Source organism: Brachyhypopomus gauderio, unplaced genomic scaffold, assembly GCF_052324685.1.
Source record: "Brachyhypopomus gauderio isolate BG-103 unplaced genomic scaffold, BGAUD_0.2 sc47, whole genome shotgun sequence".
Taxonomy (NCBI): domain Eukaryota; kingdom Metazoa; phylum Chordata; class Actinopteri; order Gymnotiformes; family Hypopomidae; genus Brachyhypopomus; species Brachyhypopomus gauderio.
The window spans coordinates 1,616,161-1,638,325 of record NW_027506873.1 but is presented as its reverse complement, the minus strand read 5'-3'; the positions used below and the strand labels follow the sequence as shown (position 1 = coordinate 1,638,325).

Genomic DNA, 22,165 nt, shown 5'->3' with positions numbered 1-22,165 from the left:
GAATTTCAAGAATTCAAGAGCACTGGATGGAACTCCTTCACTCACATATCTGTCAACGACCTCCCGGCGACTCTGTGGGTCGTCAAGCAGGCTGACGGAGAGGTCGGAGATGGAAACGGCAGCCGTGGCTGTGAGAGTGATGAGAAGCACCAGCTGTCCTTTGCCACCCTCCAGATCCAGATTCAGTCTATGAGTCTGTTCCTTACTCAGGGTGGACAGATCCAAGTGACACCTACAGGGCGTACGCGTGCACACACACACACACTCGCACATACACACACACACACGCGCGCACACACACACACGCGCACACACGCGCACGCACACACACACACGCGCGCACGCACACACACACACGCGCGCACACACACACACGCGCACACACGCGCACGCACACACACACACGCGCACATACACACACACACACACACGCACGCACACACACACGCGCACATACACACACACACACGCACACACACACACAAGCACACACACACCCGCACATATACACACATGCACGCACACACACACACACACACACACACACACCTGGCATATATTTGTAAACTGAAGCAACCCAGGTTGGCATCACATAACTCACACAAATGAAGTAACAGTCATCATAGCTGCCAGATTTTAGCTCACCGGCCAATGAAGTCGTCCCTCTTGCCTGTGTCTTTGTCCCAGACAGAGATGTCAAGGATTCCTCCATCTTCATCAGACATGTGTAGGTCAAACTGTTCCCTCCACTGAGGGTTCAGGGTCTTGGCCATGGTCTATTTACACATGAGAAAAATCAATGGCAAAGTAGTGGCTTTCACTGGTTTGGCATTGGCTACTTCAAGCTAGCAAGCGTGTAGTATTAGAGAGTGTGGTATTGGAGAGTATGGCATTAGAGAGTGTGGAATTAGACATTGTGGTATTAGAAAGTGTGTCATTAGAGAGTGTGGCATTAGGGTGTGAATAGCTTTTAGTTTTTTTGCAGATGCTATTCAGTAGTGTGTGCATGTAACGGCCATGATCCTCATTAATCAGTTCACTGAAAAACTTCACAAACACTAATATCATGCTATTTATATTTTTCCATCCATCTATAGATGCATATCATGGTTTTGAAAAAAGGACAGACGCTTTCAGTTGTGCAGTGCACTACTTGTTGCAGTAAATACCACTGTCCATTCTGTACACCTGAAGTGTACTGTCCTAACGAAAAAAGTATTTTTTATTAAAGGTAAAAAAAAATGAAATAGTACATATTTAAGAAATGTACTGTACTTTATTATGTTGGCAATCACAGATCATTATTCCTGTCCACTTTTACATTTTCTTGTAAACTTAAAAAAACATGTATTGTGTTATTTAAATTTTGATTTAAATTTTGATCTTTAAACGGTAAAAGTCTTAAGGGTGAATTTATTAGATTTATACTTCCTGGTCGGAAAACGTAAGGGACACGTAGGAGGAGTTGGATTAGATGCAGCTCCGCCCGCTCCCTGGACCGACCAAAAGAAACTATGGACGGTGGGAGGAGTTGGATTTAGATCTAGCTCCACCCCCTGGACTTTTGATTCTGCAGCGATGGGTACTTGCACTGATGTGCAAACCAAGATTTGCAACTTGTGGCCTCTTTATAGTGATTAGGCTTTGATGTCTAAACATTTGTAAAAAAAAAACGGTTCCTGAGCATGGATTTTGGTAGGTGGGTGTAACAGTTGCGTGGCAGTGTTTTCCAAAAGAAACACATGGTTTTCAGTTTTGAATATCGTGTCTAATCGTTTAATGTTTTGCCAAAAGTGTGTTTAAGAATTTCTAAATGAGTGTAAGGCAGAGAATATGCTTAAGGTTTAGTGCAACAGGTCAATAGATAGGCTACAAGAGTTAGTGTTTTCCCAAATTGTGCCATAAGGACCACTTTTGGCTCTTAGCAGCTGCAATAAAACTGATTTGTAAAATAGAGTTTCAGCTGCATTATGCGATATATGTATATATGGAAGCTGAAACCCTCCCAAATGAGATTTAATTTACGAAAATAAATTTGCTTTACTGCAGAAATATTGATAATTTAATGAACACAGAAAGGTCAGATTTTGGCAAGACAAAAGTTTTGTCGCCTTGTCAAATAATGCACCCAATCCTAGTTTACAGCCTCACCTGTGCTCACTAATTGATTGGTTAATTAGTGGGTGTGTATAAAAAGAACTCCAGCACCCCAGACCTTCACTTGCATTGCAACCTCACTTGCATTGCAACCTCTGACAACATGCCAAAAATCCATCCTGCGACCAAAGCCTTGATTATCAAGACGCCGAAGACCAAATCCACTGCAGAGGTGGCTGGCACATTTAATGTGTCTCAGCGTCAAGTACAAAGAATTTTTAAAAAATGTGAAGAGACTGGAGATGTTTTTGACAAGCCCAGGTCCGGCAGACCCCACAAGACAACTGCTCGGGAGGAACGTTTGTTGGTTAGAAAATCCAAAGCCAGTCCCTCTTCCACTGCAGCAGAGCTCCACCAGGCCTGGTCACCTCAAGTCCCTGTGTCAACTAGAACAGTTTGTAGGATTCTGTCTTCTGTCTTCCATGTCTTGAAATGGCCTCCATGGTCGAATCAGTGCCCAGAAGCCAGCACTAAACAAAAGGCAGGTAAAAAAAACATGTGGCATTTGCCAAGGCCCACAGCCTGCTAAACGGATGGATGTCGGAAAAGTGACACCACAGCCGACGGAAATACTGCAGGAGACCTACTGGAGCCCGTATGGATCCAAGATTCACCCAGAAAACAGTCAAGTTTGTTGGTGGAAAGATCATGGTCTGGGGTTACATTCAGTATGGGGGTGTGCAAAACATTTGCAAGGTGGAAGACAATATCAATAACCTAAAATATCAAGAAGTATTAGCTACATCTTGCGTTCCCAATCATAAAAGTGATCAAATTTTACAGCAGGATGGTGCTTCATCTCATACATCCATCTCTACATCAAAGTTCCTCAAGGCGAAGAAGATCAAGGTGCTCCAGGACTGGCCAGCCCAGTCACCCGACATGAACATCATTGAGCATGTTTGGGGTAGGATGAAAGAAGAAGCTTGGAAAACAAAACCAAAGAATTTTGATGAACTCTGGGAGGCATGTAAGACTGCATTCTTTGCTATTCCTGATGACTTCATCAATAAATTGTATGAATCATTGTTGAACCACATGGATGCGGTCCTTCAATCTCGTGGAAGTCACACAAAATATTAAATATGGCTCTAATAGCACCACAACGTCATTCACCAGTGTTATGAAGCATATATTTGTATATGAAGTGAATTATTTGTTTGATTTTCACCTTACTTTCTGTGGGCGACAAAACTTTTGTCTTGCTAAAATCTGACCTTTCGGTGTTCATTAAATGATCAATATTTCTACAGTAAAGCAAATTTATTTTCGTAAATTAAATCTCATTTGGGAGGATTTCAGCTTTCATATGAGTCATTTCTAAAACCAATCGATGAATTTAAAGTCAGGTTATAAGCTTTTGTTTCCACAACATGGATAAGCGACAGAACTTATGTCAGGCACTGTATATTATAAGTGCTGGAAATGAACATTAGTAAATGTAAAGAGCAGATCCGTGAGACACTGCAGGACTGACATTAGTACCTTGCTCCTGTATTTCTCATTGCCAAGTCTGAATTTGACATAGGGGTCACTAAGGCCATTCGTGTCCATGGGAACAAGGTTACGACCCTCGATGAGGCCGATGCTCAGCATACTCCTCCATAGCTGAGACTTCTTGTGCAGGTCAGACGGCCTCTGACTCACCTGCTGTGTTCACAGAAGCACTCCATCAGAGGTATGCACATGTAGAGACGTGCACACACACACACACACACACGAACACACAAACATGAACACATCAAACATACATTAACCCATTTTACATATGGAACATCTAACCTGACCAATGACATCTCTGAGAGACTCCATTGTTCAGGGGACGACTGGTCCCACAACATATATTGAGATCTTTCATGACTTGCTCCTCCCTAGTATCCCCCTCACCTTGGCACACCTGTCATATCCTTTTCCTGGATTTTCCTTAGTGTTTCCCTAGTCCCCAGTCTTGACACTGGTCCTAACCCCATTGTGTTTTGTACTAAACCTAAACCTAAACTCTGTCTTAGCCTCTGCGTTTGCTAAGCCTGTGCCCTGTGCTTCGTATTTCCTTGTAGATTATTTTCCATTGTGTTTCTTTGTTTTCTTTTCAGTTTTTGTGTTTTTGCTTTATGTTTATTATCTATTCCGTATCCGGACATGTTAGCTCTATGCTCTGTTGTTATGACCATGAACCTGGCTTTGCCCTTAATTAATCTCACTCCACCAGTGACTCTGTAATGCGTACTGCCCGTTTTGTCCTCTACTCACCACTAGAGGCTCTCAACCCCATTACAGAAACCCATCTTCAGAATACTAATAATATCCTCACATATATACACCCCTCTTTCCCTCTGTCCTTTGTGAACTATGGTCTCTCATGTTACGTACCAAGCGATTCTCTTTCTCCAATTACTAACCATGCATCAGTCCCATGCGTCCCACGCCTGATCCCTGGATACCCACCGGCCTCCCCATGGCCGACCTGGACTGCCTGACCTGCTCTAAAGAAGAGTGGATATTCATGTGCCTAATTGTGTGGCGTAATTCTCCCTTACCCATCTGCTCTTCCGATATCAGTAAGTGAAAGTAAAGAGCCTCTGGCATTTGGTAATTTAATTTGGATTTAAGTCTGATGAATAAAATCACTTCAGGAGGTGGTCTGAGATGCATTTAAACCAGCTAACATTCAAGTGTAATCACGTTTGCCACATTATTATTATTGACGCCATGAAATTTTGAAACATATTTTTCCCTTTAAATGATACATTCTCTCAGTTTAAATCTGTGATTTGTGTTCTATTCTCAATAAAATATTAGATGTTGGCACCTCCACATCATTGCATTCAGTTTTTATTCACAATTTGTTTAGTGTCCCAACTTTTTTGGGATCCGGTTTGTACATTCATTTTCAAATCTTGAAGCAATTCTGATAGAAACGCCTGAAAAGAAAATGCATAAATATGGTGGCGAAACATTCAATCACCGGTGTTATTGTTGATAACCCTGAAAATTGGTTAAGTGCAATCAGTGGTCTGATATTCACAGGGATGCTGTGAATCCCAAATTGAGTTTATTCAAATGATGTTACATATAAAAGACACATTAATTGGCCTGTGAATCGTCTCGTGATCACGTGGGGCTAATGTGGTTTGTCTATTTAATGTGCGCTCGCGCAGTGTCCTGTGCTCGTCGTTGTCTAAGTCCGCACGTTGTGTGCTGTGTTCATGTTTATCGTGCGCTGATTGCGCAATATCTGTTTACATTAAAAGTGACGTCTGTCTTCAAAACTGAGGATTCTGTGTCTCGTCCTTGGCATAGCCCGAACGTCACAGAACGACGAGCCGCGAAGAGACACCAAGATGCCAGGCTACGCCACGCAGCCTAAGAAGGCGGATCGCCCCAGCAAGCGGCACCACCGCTCTTCTTCCTCTCCCCCGCGCCGCAAAGCCCCGCCGACTCGGGCACAGCTCATGCAGGACCCCGAGTGCTCGTACCTGCTGTGCTCAGGAGACCTCCATACCCGAGTTGGCGGAGAAATACCGCCGGACAGCTGCGCGGGTGTGGGAGGAGAAACACCCCTCTCCTTCCCGGGAGAGCTCGCCCATACGCGTGATCGTCCCTGAATTCTACGGGGCAGACACGCCACCAGAGGGCGAGCTTGGAAAGGAGGAAGACCCGCCGACTCAGGCGCAGCTCATGAAAGACCCGATATGTGCGTCCCTGCTGCGAGAGGCTCCACCAGGAGGCGGTGCGGCTTTGGAGGAGGTACAACCCCTCTACATCCAGGGAGCCCTCACCCCTGCGGGTGGGCTCCTTCGCGCTCTGCGGGGTGGAAAGGACCCCCGAGAGCGAGTTTGGGGAGGGGGACTCCTCAGGCGAGGAGGAGGAGCAGGAGGACGCAGAAGAGGCCTACCCTCCGTCTCTGTGTGATGCTTCCACCGTTGACTACGGTGGGGAAGGGGAGGAAGCCTACCCCCCGTCGGTGAGCGACTACGGTGAAGAGGAGGAGGGCAGTCCGCCTCCCTCTGAGTGTTCGGCTGGGACTGTGAAGGGGAGGTGGACTCCGTCCTCCGACCGCTCCGGAGGAGAGAGGATGGACTGCTCCCGGGGTGGCAGCCTGGGGCAGTCCATGAGTTGGAGCCGTGGCAGCGAGGCGGAGGAGATGGAGGTGGAAGCGCCCAGGATCAACTCCAGAGGATCTGCTAGCCGCGCTACGTCGGGCGCGTTCGCCGGCCACGCTGCGCCAGGCGCGTCCGCCAGCCGCGCTGCGCCCAGTGGAGGGTATGCAGCAAGGGCAGGAGGAGCACCGTCCACCGCAGCGCCTGCTGCACCAGCAGCTCCCGATCTCACTCCCCTCCTCGCTCTCCTCCTGGCGCGCAGCCTGGCGCCTAATGCCAGGTTCACACTACACGACTTTTCAGTCGTCAGGTTTTTGTGCCGTTCGCACTACACGACTGGTTGTGCTGTAATCGTGAGTCTTTCAGTTGTTGTGGCTTTCACACTACATGACTGATCGGCGACGCGGGCTCACGAATTACACGACTGGGGAATCGCCGACTCATCTGGCTGCCGTCCAAAAACACGAGAACACGAAAACGAAACTCTCGTGAGAACCAGCAACACCACATAGAAGAAAAAAACAATGTACATGTACTCCACATTTTTGTTATTATTATTTTTTACCGTTTAAACACTCCATAGTCCAAAGTGACCATAAATATAATCAATCGCACTATTTCTCCAGTGCTGTCACAATAACTTAAACACAGTGTTGTAGTAAAGTTGTAAGAAAGGTGAGGATTTTGTGTGTTTGCTGGGTTACTGTTTTGAAAGTATTCTTGAAAGTTTTTTACATTCTTCAGAGATATCTTCAGCGGTGCCGCGGTTCTCTCTCCGCGTTCCCATTGGCTGTAGCTAGACGCTGCTGCCGACTCTCAGTCGCCGACTGGGCTAGATATTAAACATGCTAGATATCTGCCGGTCGTCTGCGACGAGTCGGCGACTGCTCGGCGAGCGTCTTTCAGCAGTTCACACTACACGACTGAGCGAGCAACGAGTGATCGCCGATTTGCCTCCGACCACAGTTTCTGTCGCCGATCAGTCGGCGACTGAAAAACCAGCCTAAAATCGTGTAGTGTGAACCGGGCATAAGTCGTGTGTGTGTTTGTCCGTCCCAGTATTCATAAGTCTGCCCGTGTGTCTACCTAATCCCCTTTTCCCGTTTGTGCCTTTGTGTGTGAGTGTACCCGTTTGTGTGTTTGTAACTGTCCCGTTTACTGTGTCTAACGTCTTTTCCCCCGTCTTCCCAGGGAGGGTGTGCTAGGCGATTCGTAGCGGACGCTTCGCCAAGGGCAGTCACCTCCCAGACGCAGGACTGAGCGCGTCTGATCCGCCCATCGTCGTGGGTTCGGGGCACTCGGTCCTGTTGGCACCCCGGGACGGGTAGTGCCCTTGGAGGGGGCGTCTGTCACGTTGAGGACCCCGGCCCCTCCCTTTGAGGACCCCGGCAAAGCTGTCATTGTGGGGTGAGTGCAGTCTTACCAGCTCTCTATCTGCTCCAGCTTTAGGGGTCAGGGTGACGGCTAGCTCAAGAGAACCAAGGTCCTGATTAGGGTACTGAGAGTCCTGGAGTTGCAGTTTGACATCAAGAGGTCTGACACAAAAAAACTCAAATTCATTCTGGAATGCGCATAGAACAAGTATTTAAAATACATCACTCAAATTGTTTGGCTTAAAGAGGTACTCCAACCAGTTTCAGTGGTTTAGATGTAAACAAATACAAGTGTTTTGTTGTGAAGTTCACCTGTCTAACTAGATAAACTTAAGAGTCGTAACTGCTCACAATTACTTAAATGTTAACTTAAATATGAAAGACTAACATATGTGTCTGGCTAAGAGCACAGTGATTATAAAAATGTCAACCTCTGCTTCTCTAGTGAGTCCAGGTACAAGTAGGTTGACCCAATGAAGTCATCCAGGAGGCCAAAGTCATAGTCGAACACCTGTAGTAGATCATTTAATCTTAAGTACTCCGTAACTTCATCCATTTGGTGTGGAGTGCATTATGAATGAATTAAGCAGAGGTATTCAAATCACGGTCCTCAAAGGAGCACTCCAGATTTCCCACCCTACTTTTGTATAGGAGCAAGGATTGATGCTAAATGAATCAAACAACCATATTAACTGGTTATTATTATTAACTACAAGATTTGAATGAATCTAACAAATTTGATGCACAGCTCTTGTGATATTGTACACAGCACAAAGCCCTGGCCAAATTCATGGACTGCTTTTTTCTAAATTTGTTTAAATGGTGTGGTTCGCATCACCACAGTGTTAATATAAGGGATTTACGTCATTTTTGTATCTTAAATTTGACATTTACATCTTTTGAATGTGCCCGAAGAAATATTGTCCATGGAATTCTGTAGTATATGCAACACTTCAGAGCACTTCATCATGTGGTTGAGCAGTAGTGAGCAGCACAATGTGATACAGTCCATTACCTTTATATAGAGAGGCTCATGTAGGTTGTCTACTACCAGGCAAATTCGCTCATCCCACACTGGATTAAGGTTCTTGTAGATGATTTTGCTGCGAAACACTTCTTTCCTGCTAATTTTGAACTTAACATATGGGTCACTTGTTCCTAATGATGAAGTAGGAGCAGTTGATCAGAAATCTTTCATAGATCTCAGCTTGTACTAATTACAATATGAAGACATGTCCACACTTTGTGTCAAGGACAGCTGAGAGACGGGCCTTACCTGATCTATCCCGAACTGCTAGATTATGACCTCTTCTCAATACAATGTCCAGCTTGTATGTTCCTGGACTAGATATCACAGGACATGTGACAGCACATCCATCTGGATTAATGTCCTGTATAGAGAAGCAACATTACATTATAGTCAAACTAAAATAATATTTAATGATATTTATTTATATTTTTATATTATATATTTATATTTATTTATTTATTTATTCATTTGTAATGCAGCATACGCTGTGGAGCGAGGAGGCGGACACAAACGCTGAGGAGAGTGAGATTTATTGAAGGGAATAACATATTTGAGGTCGAAAGAGCAGGCACGGGTCATAACAGGAGGGCAATCCGAGTAAGACAGATAAATAGGCATAATGACACAAAGAACAAGGCAGGGCACGGATGTAATTTGGAGGGGGGACGGGGGGGACATGTCCCTCCCACTTTTTCAAAAGCCAGTGTTGGTCCCCCCCAGTTTTTACGGTTAAAACCAAATATTTAAATAATAATAATAATAATAATAAAAATTTTATTTATAAGCGCCTTTCAAATAACACAAGGACACTTTCCATAACAGCAAAGGAAAAAAATGTTAATAACAGTACTAAGAAGAAAATTAATAATAATCATGATCATAAAAGCAGCTAAAAAAAACATTACAATGAGATAACAGAGTATAAAAGAACTAAGCATTTAGAAAAGCAATCTTAAAAAGATAAGTTTTTAGATGTCTCTTAAAAGTAGATAATGAAGGGCATGTGCGAAGATGGGTGGGAAGTGAATTCCATGACTTAGGGCCAACAACACTGAACGCTCTTCCACCATATGTGCGAAGCCTAGAGGGGGGTATAGACAGTAACTGAGCATCGGCAGATCGAAGTGAGCGTGTTGGACAATATCTTTGTATCGGAGAAGAAAGGTACTCAGGAGCCATGCCATGTAAAGATTTATAAACCAAAAGAAGAACCTTAAACTGTATACGGAAATAAACAGGGAGCCAGTGTAGCTCATTGAGCTTTGGAGTAATGTGTTCCCAGGATCGAGTGTGTGTGAGGACCCTAGCTGCAGAGTTCTGAACATACTGGAGCTTCTTCAAGCTGCTGGCAGGAAGCCCAACTAAGACTGAATTACAATAATCTAGTCTGGATGTAATGAAGGCATGTATAAGGGTTTCTGCTACAGTGTCTGATATGGAAGTTATTCTGTGTCAATATTCAAATGAAAATGTAATACGTATTTGCATTTACATGTTCCACTAATACAAGCAACTTTGAGCTCAAAATTCAAATTCAAATGCAATAATTCCATTTACATTTGCAATGTGATAGACGTCTATTCATATTTCATTTACACATACATTTTGATGCTTTATTTGTGTCTTTATTGAAATGAAAAAAAATTTCCCGATTTGAATTATCAAGTTCATGTGATCATGCAAAGGTTGTATCAAAATTATAATTAAAATGCTATTCGCTTAATATGCTTTGCATTTCGTGATAACACGTTTGAAACGTAATTTTCAACCTCACCACCACGCTAAAAAGATGTCAATATTCAAACGTTAATGGAGAAATATCGCCACCCCTGTTTGCAATAACATTACGATACCAACAGCGCTAAAACTGTGTCAAAATGCATCTTGAAAGTGCAATCCGAGCAGATTGCATTTTCATTTCCATGGTCTTCCACTATAGTCAAATTATAGTCAAATTAGATTCCACGGTTTCACTTTATTCAGCCAATCAGGTTCCACAGCTTTCCACAGCGGGCAGCCAATCAGGACGGGACTACAGCGCAGCAGTACAGGCGAGTTTTTTTAGACATGGTCACAGAAGCGCTCATTAGATTAATTCAAAGGGTAGCAGACGAGTCCTTATGGTGAATTTACACTACATTAGTGTGAAAGTTTAATCGATCAAGTGGCAGACATATCAGCCTTATCTGGCGCTGATGTGACTGTTATTGCCAAATTGAGCGCTGTGGCAGAGCAACTGTGTGCCTCAAACTACGGCGGTACAACGGCCGACCTCCGTAAAGCGTCTCGTGTGATCAGAAACAGAAAACCATTTCTGCTCGTTAATGCTGGTTTATTTAAATAAACATTTGTGCTGTCGTATTTTTAAAGTTATAAAGCGGTAATGCCTCGATGAGTGATGTTATCTAGAATCCCCCAGCGTCCCTGTTTAGTGTGGTTAATGCCACAGACGCGGCATAATTACCTGAACCCGCAGGTAATCCTCTACCAAGCTTTGATCTTTAACGTACTTGTAATCATGACGCGAGCAGAAATTTTAGAAGCGAGCAAAAAACTAAAACGCGCACTGAAAACAGGGAAGTGAGCGCACTTAACAGCGCTCGGTTTTCTTGATTTTGCGTGCTCAGTGTGTCTGACTTGCTTGATTGAATCTTATCTTTGTGCTCTCATATTAAAGATCGCAATCTCACTCCATACTACACATTGTGGGTTCATAGATTGCCCTTGTTTGAGTCGAGTGGTCCTTATGTTTTCATGCCTTGGTAAGTCCTTAGTATAAGCTTCCGTTGTCTACGTTTCATGCCTTTCCCTAGTCTCAGACTATACTTTTGGGGTTCATAGATTGTGTTTGTTTAATCGAGTGTTCAGTGTACATTTTTATTTTTTGGTCTGTCTTTCGTACGAGTTCTTTTCATCTACGTTATAGTTTGCACCTTATGCCCGGTTCACACTACACGATTTTAGGCTGGTTTTTCAGTCGCCGACTGTTTTTTGTAGATCGCCGACAGAAACTGTGGTTGGAGGCAAATCGGCGATCACTCGTCGCTCGCTCAGTGTAGTGTGAACTGCTGAAAGACGCTCGCCGAGTGGTCGCCGACTCATCGCAGACGACCGGCAGATATCTAGCATGTTTAATATCTAGCGTGTTTAATATCTAGCCCAGTCGGCGACTGAGAGTCGGCAGCAGCGTCTAGCTACAGCCAATGTGAACGCGGAGAGAGAACCGCGGCACCGCTGAAGATATCTCTGAGAATGTAAAAAACTTTCAAGAATGCTTTCAAAACAGTAACCCAGCAAACACACAAAATCCTCACCTTTCTTACAACTTTACTACAACACTGTTTAAGTTATTGTGACAGCACTGGAGAAATAGTGCGATTGATTATAACTATGTTCACTGCAACGGAGAGATGAAATAATTCTGGCAACTTGGGACTATGGGACTAAAATAATAATAATAACGAAAATGTGGAGTACATGTACATTGTTTTATTCTTTATGTGGTGTTGCTGGTTTTCACGAGAGTTTCGTTTTCGTGTTCTCGTGTTTTTGGACGGCAGCCAGATGAGTCGGCGATTCCCCAGTCGTGTAATTCGTGAGCCCGCGTCACCGATCAGTCATGTAGTGTGAAAGCCACAACAACTGAAAGACTCGCGATTACAGCACGACCAGTGTAGTGCGAACGGCACAAAAACCTGACGACTGAAAAGTCGTGCAGTGTGAACCAGGCATTAGGGATCATAAATCAAGACCAAAAACTCGCCTGTACTGCAGAGCCAGAAACTATATGGCTCTGTGCTGAGCGTGCTTTAGTCCCGTCCTGATTGGCTCCCTGAGGTGGAAAGGGGAACCCGATTGGCTGAATAAAGTGGAGGGAGGTGGAATCTGATTGGAAGGCTGATGGGATCTAATTTGACTATAATTTGACTATAGTGGAAGACCATGGAAATGAAAATGCAATCTGCCCGGATTGCATTTTCAAGATGCATTTTGACACAGTTTTAGCGCTGTTGGTATCGTAATGTTATTGCAAACAGGGGTGGCGCTATTTCTCCATTAACGTTTGAATATTGACATCTTTTTAGCGTGGTGGTGAGGTTGAAAATTACGTTTCAAACGTGTTATCACGAAATGCAAAGCATATTAAGCGAATAGCATTTTAATTATAATTTTGATACAATCTTTGCATGATCACATGAACTTGATAATTCAAATCGGGAAATACATTTTCATTTCAATAAAGACACATATAAAGCATCAAAATGTATGTGTAAATGAAAAGTGAATGGATGTCCATCACATTGCAAATGTAAATGGAGTTATTGCATTTGAATTAGAATTTTGAGCTCAAAGTTGCTTGTATGAGTGGAACAATTGCAAATGAAAATGGAGTTATTGCATTTGAATTTGAATTTTGAGCTCAAAGTTGCTTGTATGAGTAGAACATGTAAATGCAAATGCGCATTACATTTTCATTTTAATATTGAGACAGAAAAACTTCCATAGTCTGAGAGAGAAGGGCGCAATCTGGCGATATTCTTCAGATGAAAAAAAGCAGTTTTAGTGATGTTATTAATATGAGCTTCCATGGAAAGTGATGAATCAAAAATAACACCAAGATTGCAGACCTGAGCTACAGAGGATGTAATAAAATCTGGGATAGACAGTATGGGTTGATCAAGCTTCTTAAGAGTGGTTGGTGATGCAATAAGTATGGCTTCAGATTTATGGGTGTTGAGTTTAAGGAAATTCTTTGTCATCCATTTTCTAATATCAACCAGACAGTTTACTAACGTATCTGGAGGTAGTTGGTCAGAAGGCCTGGTGCAGACATATATCTGAGTGTCGTCAGCATAGCAATGGAATTGCAGACCATGCTGCCGAATGACCTCACCAAGTGGTAGAATATAGATAATAAAGAGAAGGGGGCCAAGAACTGAGCCCTGAGGAACACCAAAAGGCAGGGACGAGCTGCCAGATTTATAACGTCCCAAGGTAATAAATTGTTGCCGATCAGTAAGATATGACCGAAACCAAGAAAGTGCCATGCCAGTAACCCCAGTCCAGGTCTTTAGCCTATGTAACAATGTTTCATGACAGACTGTGTCGAACGCTGCAGTAAGATCAAGCAGGACCAGCACAGTCACAAGGCCAGCATCAGCTGCCAACAAAAGGTCATTCATAACCCTCACCAGAGCAGTTTCCGTACTATGGTTTGTTCTAAAACCCGACTGAAATTGATCGAAGAGGTTATTGAAAGCCAGGTGTTCTTTGAGTTGGGCAGAAACTGTTCGTTCAAGCAGCTTACTAAGAAAAGGGAGGTTGGATATAGGTCGGTAGTTGTTAAAGTCATCTGGAGTAAGTCCGGGCTTCTTGAGGACAGGGGTGACGGCAGCAATTTTAAAAGAGGATGGAACAGTGCCAGAGCTGAGAGAAGCATTAATAATCTTGGTGATTAGTGGACAGAGTGAAGACTGACAGGCTTTAACTAGGGGGGTGGGCAGGGGATCCAGAATACAAGTAGTAGATTTAGAAGCCAAAATAGACTTGGCAACAGTGCTCTCGTCAACCAAATGAAAAACAGAGAGATGACTGTTAACGGAAGGACAAGATTCTATGAGATCTAAATGGGAAGAAGCAGGCTCAAACTCTGAGTATATATTGTTAATCTTCCCGTGAAAAAATGACATGAAACCACTACAAAGTTCCAATGAGGGGGTTAAGGGGAAACATTTAGCAGGTTGTAATAGTTTATTAATTGTAGCAAAGAGTGCCCTAGGATTTCCCATGCAGTTACTGATCTTAGTGGTGTTAAAGTCTGTCTTTGCTTTCTTTAATGCAGTTTTATATTCCAGAATATGTTCCTTATAAGCCTCCATGTGAACTGTCAGCTTAGTTTTCCTACAGAGGCGTTCCAGCTGTCGGCCTCTCACTTTCATTTGCCTAAGGTTAGGAGTATACCATGGAGCAGGGTGCCGAAAGGTCACAGTCCGTGTTCGGAGAGGTGCATGTAGATCGAGAGCGTCAGAAACAATGCTATTGTAATGACTGATCAAGGTGTCCTGAGAAGTTAAAAACTGAGGAAGAGTAAACTGGTCTAATGTATTCATAAAGAGAGTGGGACTGACATTTCTTATATTCCTAAATGTGATGCTATGAGGAGTGAGAATTCTCTTAAGCTCAGGAGGGAGCATAAGCTCAAACACAACTGCTCTATGATCAGAGATCTGAAAGTCGTTAACGTGCAGATTAACGAGAGAAACAGAAGGTGTAGTACAGACCAGATCGAGGATATGCCCCTTACTATGAGTAGCAGAGGTAACGTGCTGAGTGAGGTCAAAGCATTGTAGCAAATTAAGAAGATCAACAGAATGAGCACATTTTGAGTCAATGTGGATATTGAAATCACCCAGAAGAATTATAGAAGGAAAAGAAGAATAGAGTGAAGTGAGCAGTTCAGAAAGCTCAGACAGGAAAGTAGAAACAGGGTTAGATTTAGGTGGGCGATAGACCAGTAACAGTAATAAAGGCTTTGACCCAGTAAATAGCGACAAAACCATGTCCCCCCCACTTTTTATTACAAAATTACGTCCATGAGGCAGGGTAACACCGAACAGGCAGGATCAAATGCTAGAATGAACTCACAACGATGACAAAACAACAGAGATCGCAAATGACAAAATAGCAGGGATCACAAGGAACACCAATCCACAAAACAACCGACAACCGAGTAGAGAAACACTGGGACTATAAATACACAGAACTAACAAGACACAGGTGGAGACACTGACGACACAGGTGTGGCAGACAGAGGGAAACCATGGTAACAGACAAGCAGGGAACAACACAGACACGAGGAGCAGGGAACCGGAGTGAGGGGGGGGGGGGGGGGGGGGTGTAGCCCTACGTGACATCATCTTTATAATAAGACGAAATGTTTTATGTTTGTCCATATGTATCTAATTTCTACATCCACGTGTATGTGAGATTGCTACAACATTCTAGAATAATGCATTACATGACACTTCCTATTTTACTCCCTTTATCGATGACCCATATCTTTTAGAATTTATTGTACGACAATTTTATTTAGTTTTTAAATGGCCTTGCCCTCTCTATTTTAGCGATGTCATTACCAGATACGTTCCAGCTAGATCACTGATGTCATCAAAAGCAATCTGCTGATAATCTCACACCCCCCTGGGTGTTACGTTATCATTTTAAATTTGACTGTGATTTTACTGAATGTCACATAGTGCTCCTCCCTCCGCCCCTGTCTTGTGTCATTCACCCTAACCCTGCCTTGGTTCTCCGTTTCCATAGTTTCCCTTCTGTCACGCCCCTGTCCTCAGTGTTCCAACCTGTGTCTCGTTTCACTTCCCTGTTTCTGTGTATTTAGTTTCCCCTGCCCTGTCTATCAGTGTCGATCATCGTATGTAAGTCATCCCTTATTCTCCCTGCTCTCGTGTATTTCCCTGCTTCTGGTTTTGCAAATTCATGTTTCCTCATTTTGTTTCGCTGTTTTCGCGTATTTTGGTTTTTCCCTTCGCCTTAATCCCCTCTCCCACTCTGTGTTGTCTGGCTCATTTCATGTTTCGTCATGGTTGGTCATGGTTTGTCGCTATTGTTTAATTCATCATTATATTTTCCTAGTTTTTTCCCAAGTTCCCTGTTTCTACCACCCATTAGCCACTGCCCTGATGGCTGTCTGTCCAGTTTTATTCTTCTTTGCCTTTTTGTTGTGTGTTTATCTTGTAATGATACTGTATGTGTTGTCCTTAGTTATCTGACATTCCCATTTAAATGTATCATCCCCTCTGTAGTTAGTGTCCTTCCTTTCCTTATTGTGTGTTGCAATTTAGTATTTGTTGTTGTCTCATTTTAAATAAATATTCATACTATTGCAATTGTGTCACCCCTGCCTTGGAGAAATGTAACAGAATGACCGACCTAAATAAGTTGACGCAGCAAGAGAAAGAGATTCTCCTAATAGCCGGCAGGCTAATCCAGTTACTGATTACTTTCAAACTAGATTAAATAACTTACAGTTGTTACTAGTTAGAGACCCTGTTGCTCTGCCCTCCCTGGCTCCTTACCCAGAGGAATATGATGTGGAAATTATATCAGCTGAAAACTTAATTCTACAGAGCAACATGTATATCTGGTTGCTTACTTATCCCACACCCCCTGATAACGTACTGATTTTATTTATGAGATCCAAAGTAAAAGTCAAATTTAAGAATCCAACCGGGAAGAACCGGCTCACCAATCTGGACGGCGAAATAAAAAACTTCCCAAAACGGTAAGAGAAGAGACAAGAGAAAAAATACAGTGGGGGGAAACTTGAGATGGACCCTAAGGGGCGCAGAAGTGAGAACACTTGAAAAACAGCTCGAGAGAAGAGAGAGGCAAAAGCAACGGAGAGAATACCAGGACAAACGTTACCGGCTGGCTGCTCGAGAGAGAGAACAAACAACTCGGCGAAGAAGAGATGACAGCGGCTTCCCTAAGTAGCAGGGGTGGAAAGTAACTAATTACATTTACTCACATTACTGTAATTGAGTACTTTTTATGAGTAATTTGTAATTTTCTGAGTAGTTTTTGAAATATGTAATTTTTACTTTTACTTGAGTACATTTTGACCCAAGTAGTTTTACTTCACTACATTTGAACGCCCTCACATTACTGAGTAAAAAAATATTGATGGTGAAAAATTAAATGCGGGCAGAGTCTCAGAACTGAAGGCCAATTGCATGGCCTTGCCTTGCGTGTGCTCTTTCCATTGTCTCAATCAGGTCGTAATCTGGTGCACTTTTTTCCAAAAGGATGAGATTGTTCTATTTTTAAATCTTCTATCAGGTTCTGTGGGATCCTTTGGACATTTTATTGTGAAAAGTGGAATCCTGTGGGCACTGAATTTTGAATAGGATCCTGTGAGCGTTTTAAATAGTGGAATCCTGTGCGCATTTTGTTTTATTTTGAGATGTGGGATCTTGTGGTCATTTTATATTTTATTTTGAGTTGTGGCAACCTGTGGGCATTTAATTGTGAATAGTGGGATCCGGTGGGCACTATATTTTGAATAGTTGGATCCTGTGAGCACTTACTTTTAAATTGTGGGATCCTGTGAGCATTTTTTAATTTTTGATGTGGGATCCTGTGGGCATTTTATTGTGAGTGTGAATCCTGTTGCATTTTAGTTTGATTTGTGGCATCTTGTGGGCACTTAATTTTGTGTGCATTTTGTTTTTTGAATAATTTGTAATTTAAATTTCTTTATTCGTATCATGGTGTTGTCTGTTGGACAATAGGACTGAAAATTGTTTGCACTTTATGGTACAGGTTGTGACTGTCCTTGTTCTGTGAGGATGTATGTTCCTGAGCCCAGCTGATCTTTTTGCAAGTGTGAATGTGCACTTAAATACACTTTGAAATCGATTAAAACAACTTGTGCTGAATTTGGTTCACGAGTCATCCATGCATGAAATAACTGAAAGTAACTAAGTAACTTTTACTCAAATTACATTTTAAATGAAGTAATTTTGTACTTTTACTCGAGTAAATTTTAAGATGGGTAATTTTACTTTTACTCTGAGTAGATTTTAGGTAAAGTAATGATACTTTTACTCAATTACAATTTTTCAGTACTCTTTCCACCTCTGCTAAGTAGGGAGCAAGTCAGCTGCATCTCATCTTTGCTGATTGCTTCTCTGAGATGTAGACCGTGAGCGCCCTCTGGTGGTCATGGGCGGGGCAGTGCTGGGGCCTGCCCTGACAAGCACAGAGCAGTGACACTACACTGAGTCTCTCCTGGATGACATTGCTCCGTGCCTTATCTCTAGGGGAGAGCACGGACACCCTGCAGAGAAAACTTATTTTGAATGAATGAATGAATGTTCAATTTTTGTATAGCGCCTTTCAGGATACCCAAGGCGCTTTATAATTTTAACACAGGTACAAGTCTCAGACAGCCAATCACAAACACACCGGCGAGAAGCGGCAGCCAATTGCACACAGCGTACTCTCTACCAGGATCCACAGCCCCCTGGGGGACTGAATGGGGTGCAGGAAGGGGAGAGAGGACAGACCCTAGTGGCAGAGCACCATCCACCACTGGGTATACAAGCGCACACACACTCAGACAACTACTTTTTATTGAACAGAGAGACACAGACACACACTCAGGGAGAATTTGTCAGGGACTGCCAATTTACCTAACCTCCATGTATGGTCCAAAGCTCATGACCATAGGTAAGAGTTTGGACCATTGCCTTGCTGTTTCCACCTGTGCTCCCTCCTCGTTGCTTCATCGGGGCGATCGAGTCTGGATAGAGACATACAGCGTGCCAACCCACATCCAGACTGTCCGTTAAGCCGACTACATGTTTCTCCACAGAGTTGAGGTGAGCTTATTGCTTGGGTGCATCGCTGGGTAATGGGAACCCGAGGACTGCCAAAACAGTGCAGCTCATCGCAGCAAGAAACTGGTGGCCGGCGATCCAGAGGGACATCCACCACCACAACACATCATGCAGAGATTGCGCTCATAGCAAGGTGCCTAGAACTCTACATGCAGGTAAACTGCTCCCCCTCTCCACACCTTAGCGTCCGGGGTCCCACTTTGCTTTAGACTTCATCACCGACCTGCCAGAGTCGGAGGGAAACATGACCATACTAGTCATTATCGACTGTTTCTCGAAAATGTTGTGTTTTATCCTACTTCCAGGATTGCCCACCACTATGAGTACTGCCGGGCAGGCTGAATGAGCCAAGAACTACTGTGATTCCTCAAGACCACCATCCAGAACTATTAAAGGAAGACAGACCAAAGGAGAAGCGAGGCACCAGCATACAAGCTGGGTGACAAGGTCTGGGTGGCGACTAAGGACGGCCGGGTGGGACCATGTCACAAACAGAATGCCAGGTATGCCGGTCCTTTTACCTCGCTGAGAGTGCCCTCTCAGCGAGGAAAGCACAATCGAGCCACCGCCACCTATCCAGCTAGAGGATGGTCTCGCGTACATAGTGCTCACCCTGCTGGACTCCAGGGGAAGAGGACACTCTATGCAATATCTGATAGACTGGGAATTCTATAGACCTTATAGGTTAACTAACTTAATTTGTTTACTTAATTTAGGAAAACTTAGTAAATTTATCACTCTAAGTTGCCCGTAGGTGTGAGTGCGTGCATGTGTGTTGGCCATGCGGTGGACTGGCGTCCTGCCCATGGTGTACCCTGCCTTCGCCCGGAGATGCTGGGATTGGCTCCAGCCCCCCCGTGACCCTGGCTAGCAGGATTCAGCGGTTCTGATAATGGATGGATAGTAAATTTATGTGTAACCAATTGAAGTAATTATTTTAAGTTGGTCCAACAATTCTCTTTTTTCAGCATAGGGAGTTTTTCCTTGCCACTGTAGCCCTTGGCTTGCTTAGTGGGAACTTAAACTCAGACACTTGTAAAGCTGTTTATGACAACAACATTGCTAACAGCTGTTTATAGTTTTACAACTATAAAAATAAATTTTGATTTATTGACTTAAGACTCACCTATTTAATCAAGCCTTCAGTTAATATTCTACATGTGAAGATGTGGAGCTTGATGGCCCCCAGTCACTGAGTCGAATTGTAATCTGAGATGGTGATGCTGTCATCCAGCCATGTCATGTGATCTCTCAAGTTGTGAAAATGACTTGGGTGGAAAGCAATGGCTCAGTGAGCCCTTATGACTGTGGTAAAGTTTGTTCTATTGCATAATGTGTCTGGCAGTTCCTGTGTATGTATCCCACAGAGCTCATAAATATCATTATAGTAATCACAACACCAACAACCTCATTTACCCTCAAAGTTCATCACAAACACTGACCACAGTGACAGGGGGACTCTGGAATTGCTCTGCTGTCTAGAAGGTTGCATCTCTCCACTCACTACACTTCCTGGCTCTGACCGACACCTGAATTACTCTGAAGAACTCTACAACTCCAGCTGCTCTATGCTCTGCCTTCTCATTCACTCTCCCCACGACACCTTGGAAGGGGTGATGGCACAGGTCTACAATTATGTCCAGAGTGGAGTTTCACCCAACTTTTCTTCTCAGCTCTTCCAATCTTCCTTTGAGTTCCATGTTATCACTGTATCCTACCCCACTAATCTTCATATCATTGTGATTTATTGCCCTCTGGGTTCCCTTGAGAACTTCATTGATAAGCTTGATAACCTCGGCAGTCAATTCACCTTTGAAGCAAACCCACTCATTCTCCTTGGTGACTTCAACCTTCCATCTAACAAACTACAGTCTTCTTGCATTCTTCCATTGCTCTCATCATTTGACCTTGCCATCAACCTGTCTCCTCCAACTCACAGAGCAGGCGATCCACTGGAATATCAGACATCACAGTCACCCCACTTGACCTCTCAGTCCATCACCTTCTATCCTTCTTTCTCATTTCCTGCCATTTCTACTCATGCATTCTTCTTAATTGTGTCCAAATCTACGCTCCATCACTCCCTCAACCCTTGCTGCTATTTTGTCCACCCTTCTTCACCAGGACTGTCTGTCTTCTCTCTCCCTGGACACAATTACTTTCCTCTATACCAGGGCCGTGTCAGGAGCATTTGGACACGCAATTTAATTTATTATTGAAGGTGCAAAGTTAATGAAATTAACATTTAGGCTACTGGAAAAAGATCAATGGAACACTTTTAACTCCGTACTCGGGGGGGGGGGGGGGGGGGGGGGGGGGGGGTGCTCTCCTCCTCTAAGTCTTCACTCACGAATTCGTACTCGGGGGGGCTCGAAGACTTGGCCCCCACCGAGTATTATGGGGGAGACCCCAGTCCTTCTCCGTCCGTGTGCTCGACCCCCTCCTAGCATTGCGATGAAGATGCCCCAACAAGTATTATAGGGGAGAAGCCAGCACAGCTCCGTCCGTATGTTTGGATCGCTCCGAGCGTGGCGAAGACGTCGTCATCCCTCCACCGCATGTGCTCCGTGGAGTGAGCGGAGTCATGACTGCGGTGCATGTTACCACCGGCTTCCCTGTGCCTTTGGGCAACTCGTTGGGTAAAGGCGAGGAGTCCTGTTCCACAAGTTCTCAGTAGAACCCAGACAGTCCGTCCTCCTTAGCCTCCTGCGCGCTCATTACAATAACAGCTATGAAGGTAGCAGACATGCAAGACATACGTCGACTCTAAACAAAGACGAGCACGGGACACTGCGTAAACGCACATACTACACGAGACCCGTGTGATCACGAGACGAACCACAGGTGAGACCGATGAACACACTCACATACAACCACACCTACGGAAATACATATACGGACATAACGAGATGTAGACCACACAAACACACTCCAAAAGGGAGTGGCCCGGGACTGTCCCGTGACACTAGAATTCTGGTTCAAGGGTATCTTAAAATCTGTGCTAATATCTAGGATGAATTGTGAACAGGTGCAAAGCACTTTGTAAGTTGCTCTGGATAAGAGTGTCTGCTAAATGCCTAAAGG

At 43.9% G+C, this 22,165-nt stretch overlaps 1 protein-coding gene across 2 annotated transcripts in view; it reads right to left on the bottom strand.

Moving 5' to 3' along the window:
- The window catches only part of mctp1b (multiple C2 domains, transmembrane 1b), a 44,664-nt gene that overhangs the window by 14,399 nt on the left and 8,100 nt on the right, over positions 1 to 22,165 (bottom strand). For both annotated transcript variants that reach the window (XM_076986550.1, XM_076986549.1), the window contains 7 exons: positions 8,907 to 9,021; positions 8,646 to 8,788; positions 8,062 to 8,141; positions 7,681 to 7,792; positions 3,643 to 3,807; positions 646 to 776; positions 46 to 232 (listed from right to left, as the gene is read on the bottom strand). In XM_076986550.1, the coding sequence (XP_076842665.1) occupies positions 46 to 232; positions 646 to 776; positions 3,643 to 3,807; positions 7,681 to 7,792; positions 8,062 to 8,141; positions 8,646 to 8,788; positions 8,907 to 9,021 (933 nt within the window). The remainder of the gene's footprint in view (positions 1 to 45; positions 233 to 645; positions 777 to 3,642; positions 3,808 to 7,680; positions 7,793 to 8,061; positions 8,142 to 8,645; positions 8,789 to 8,906; positions 9,022 to 22,165) is intronic.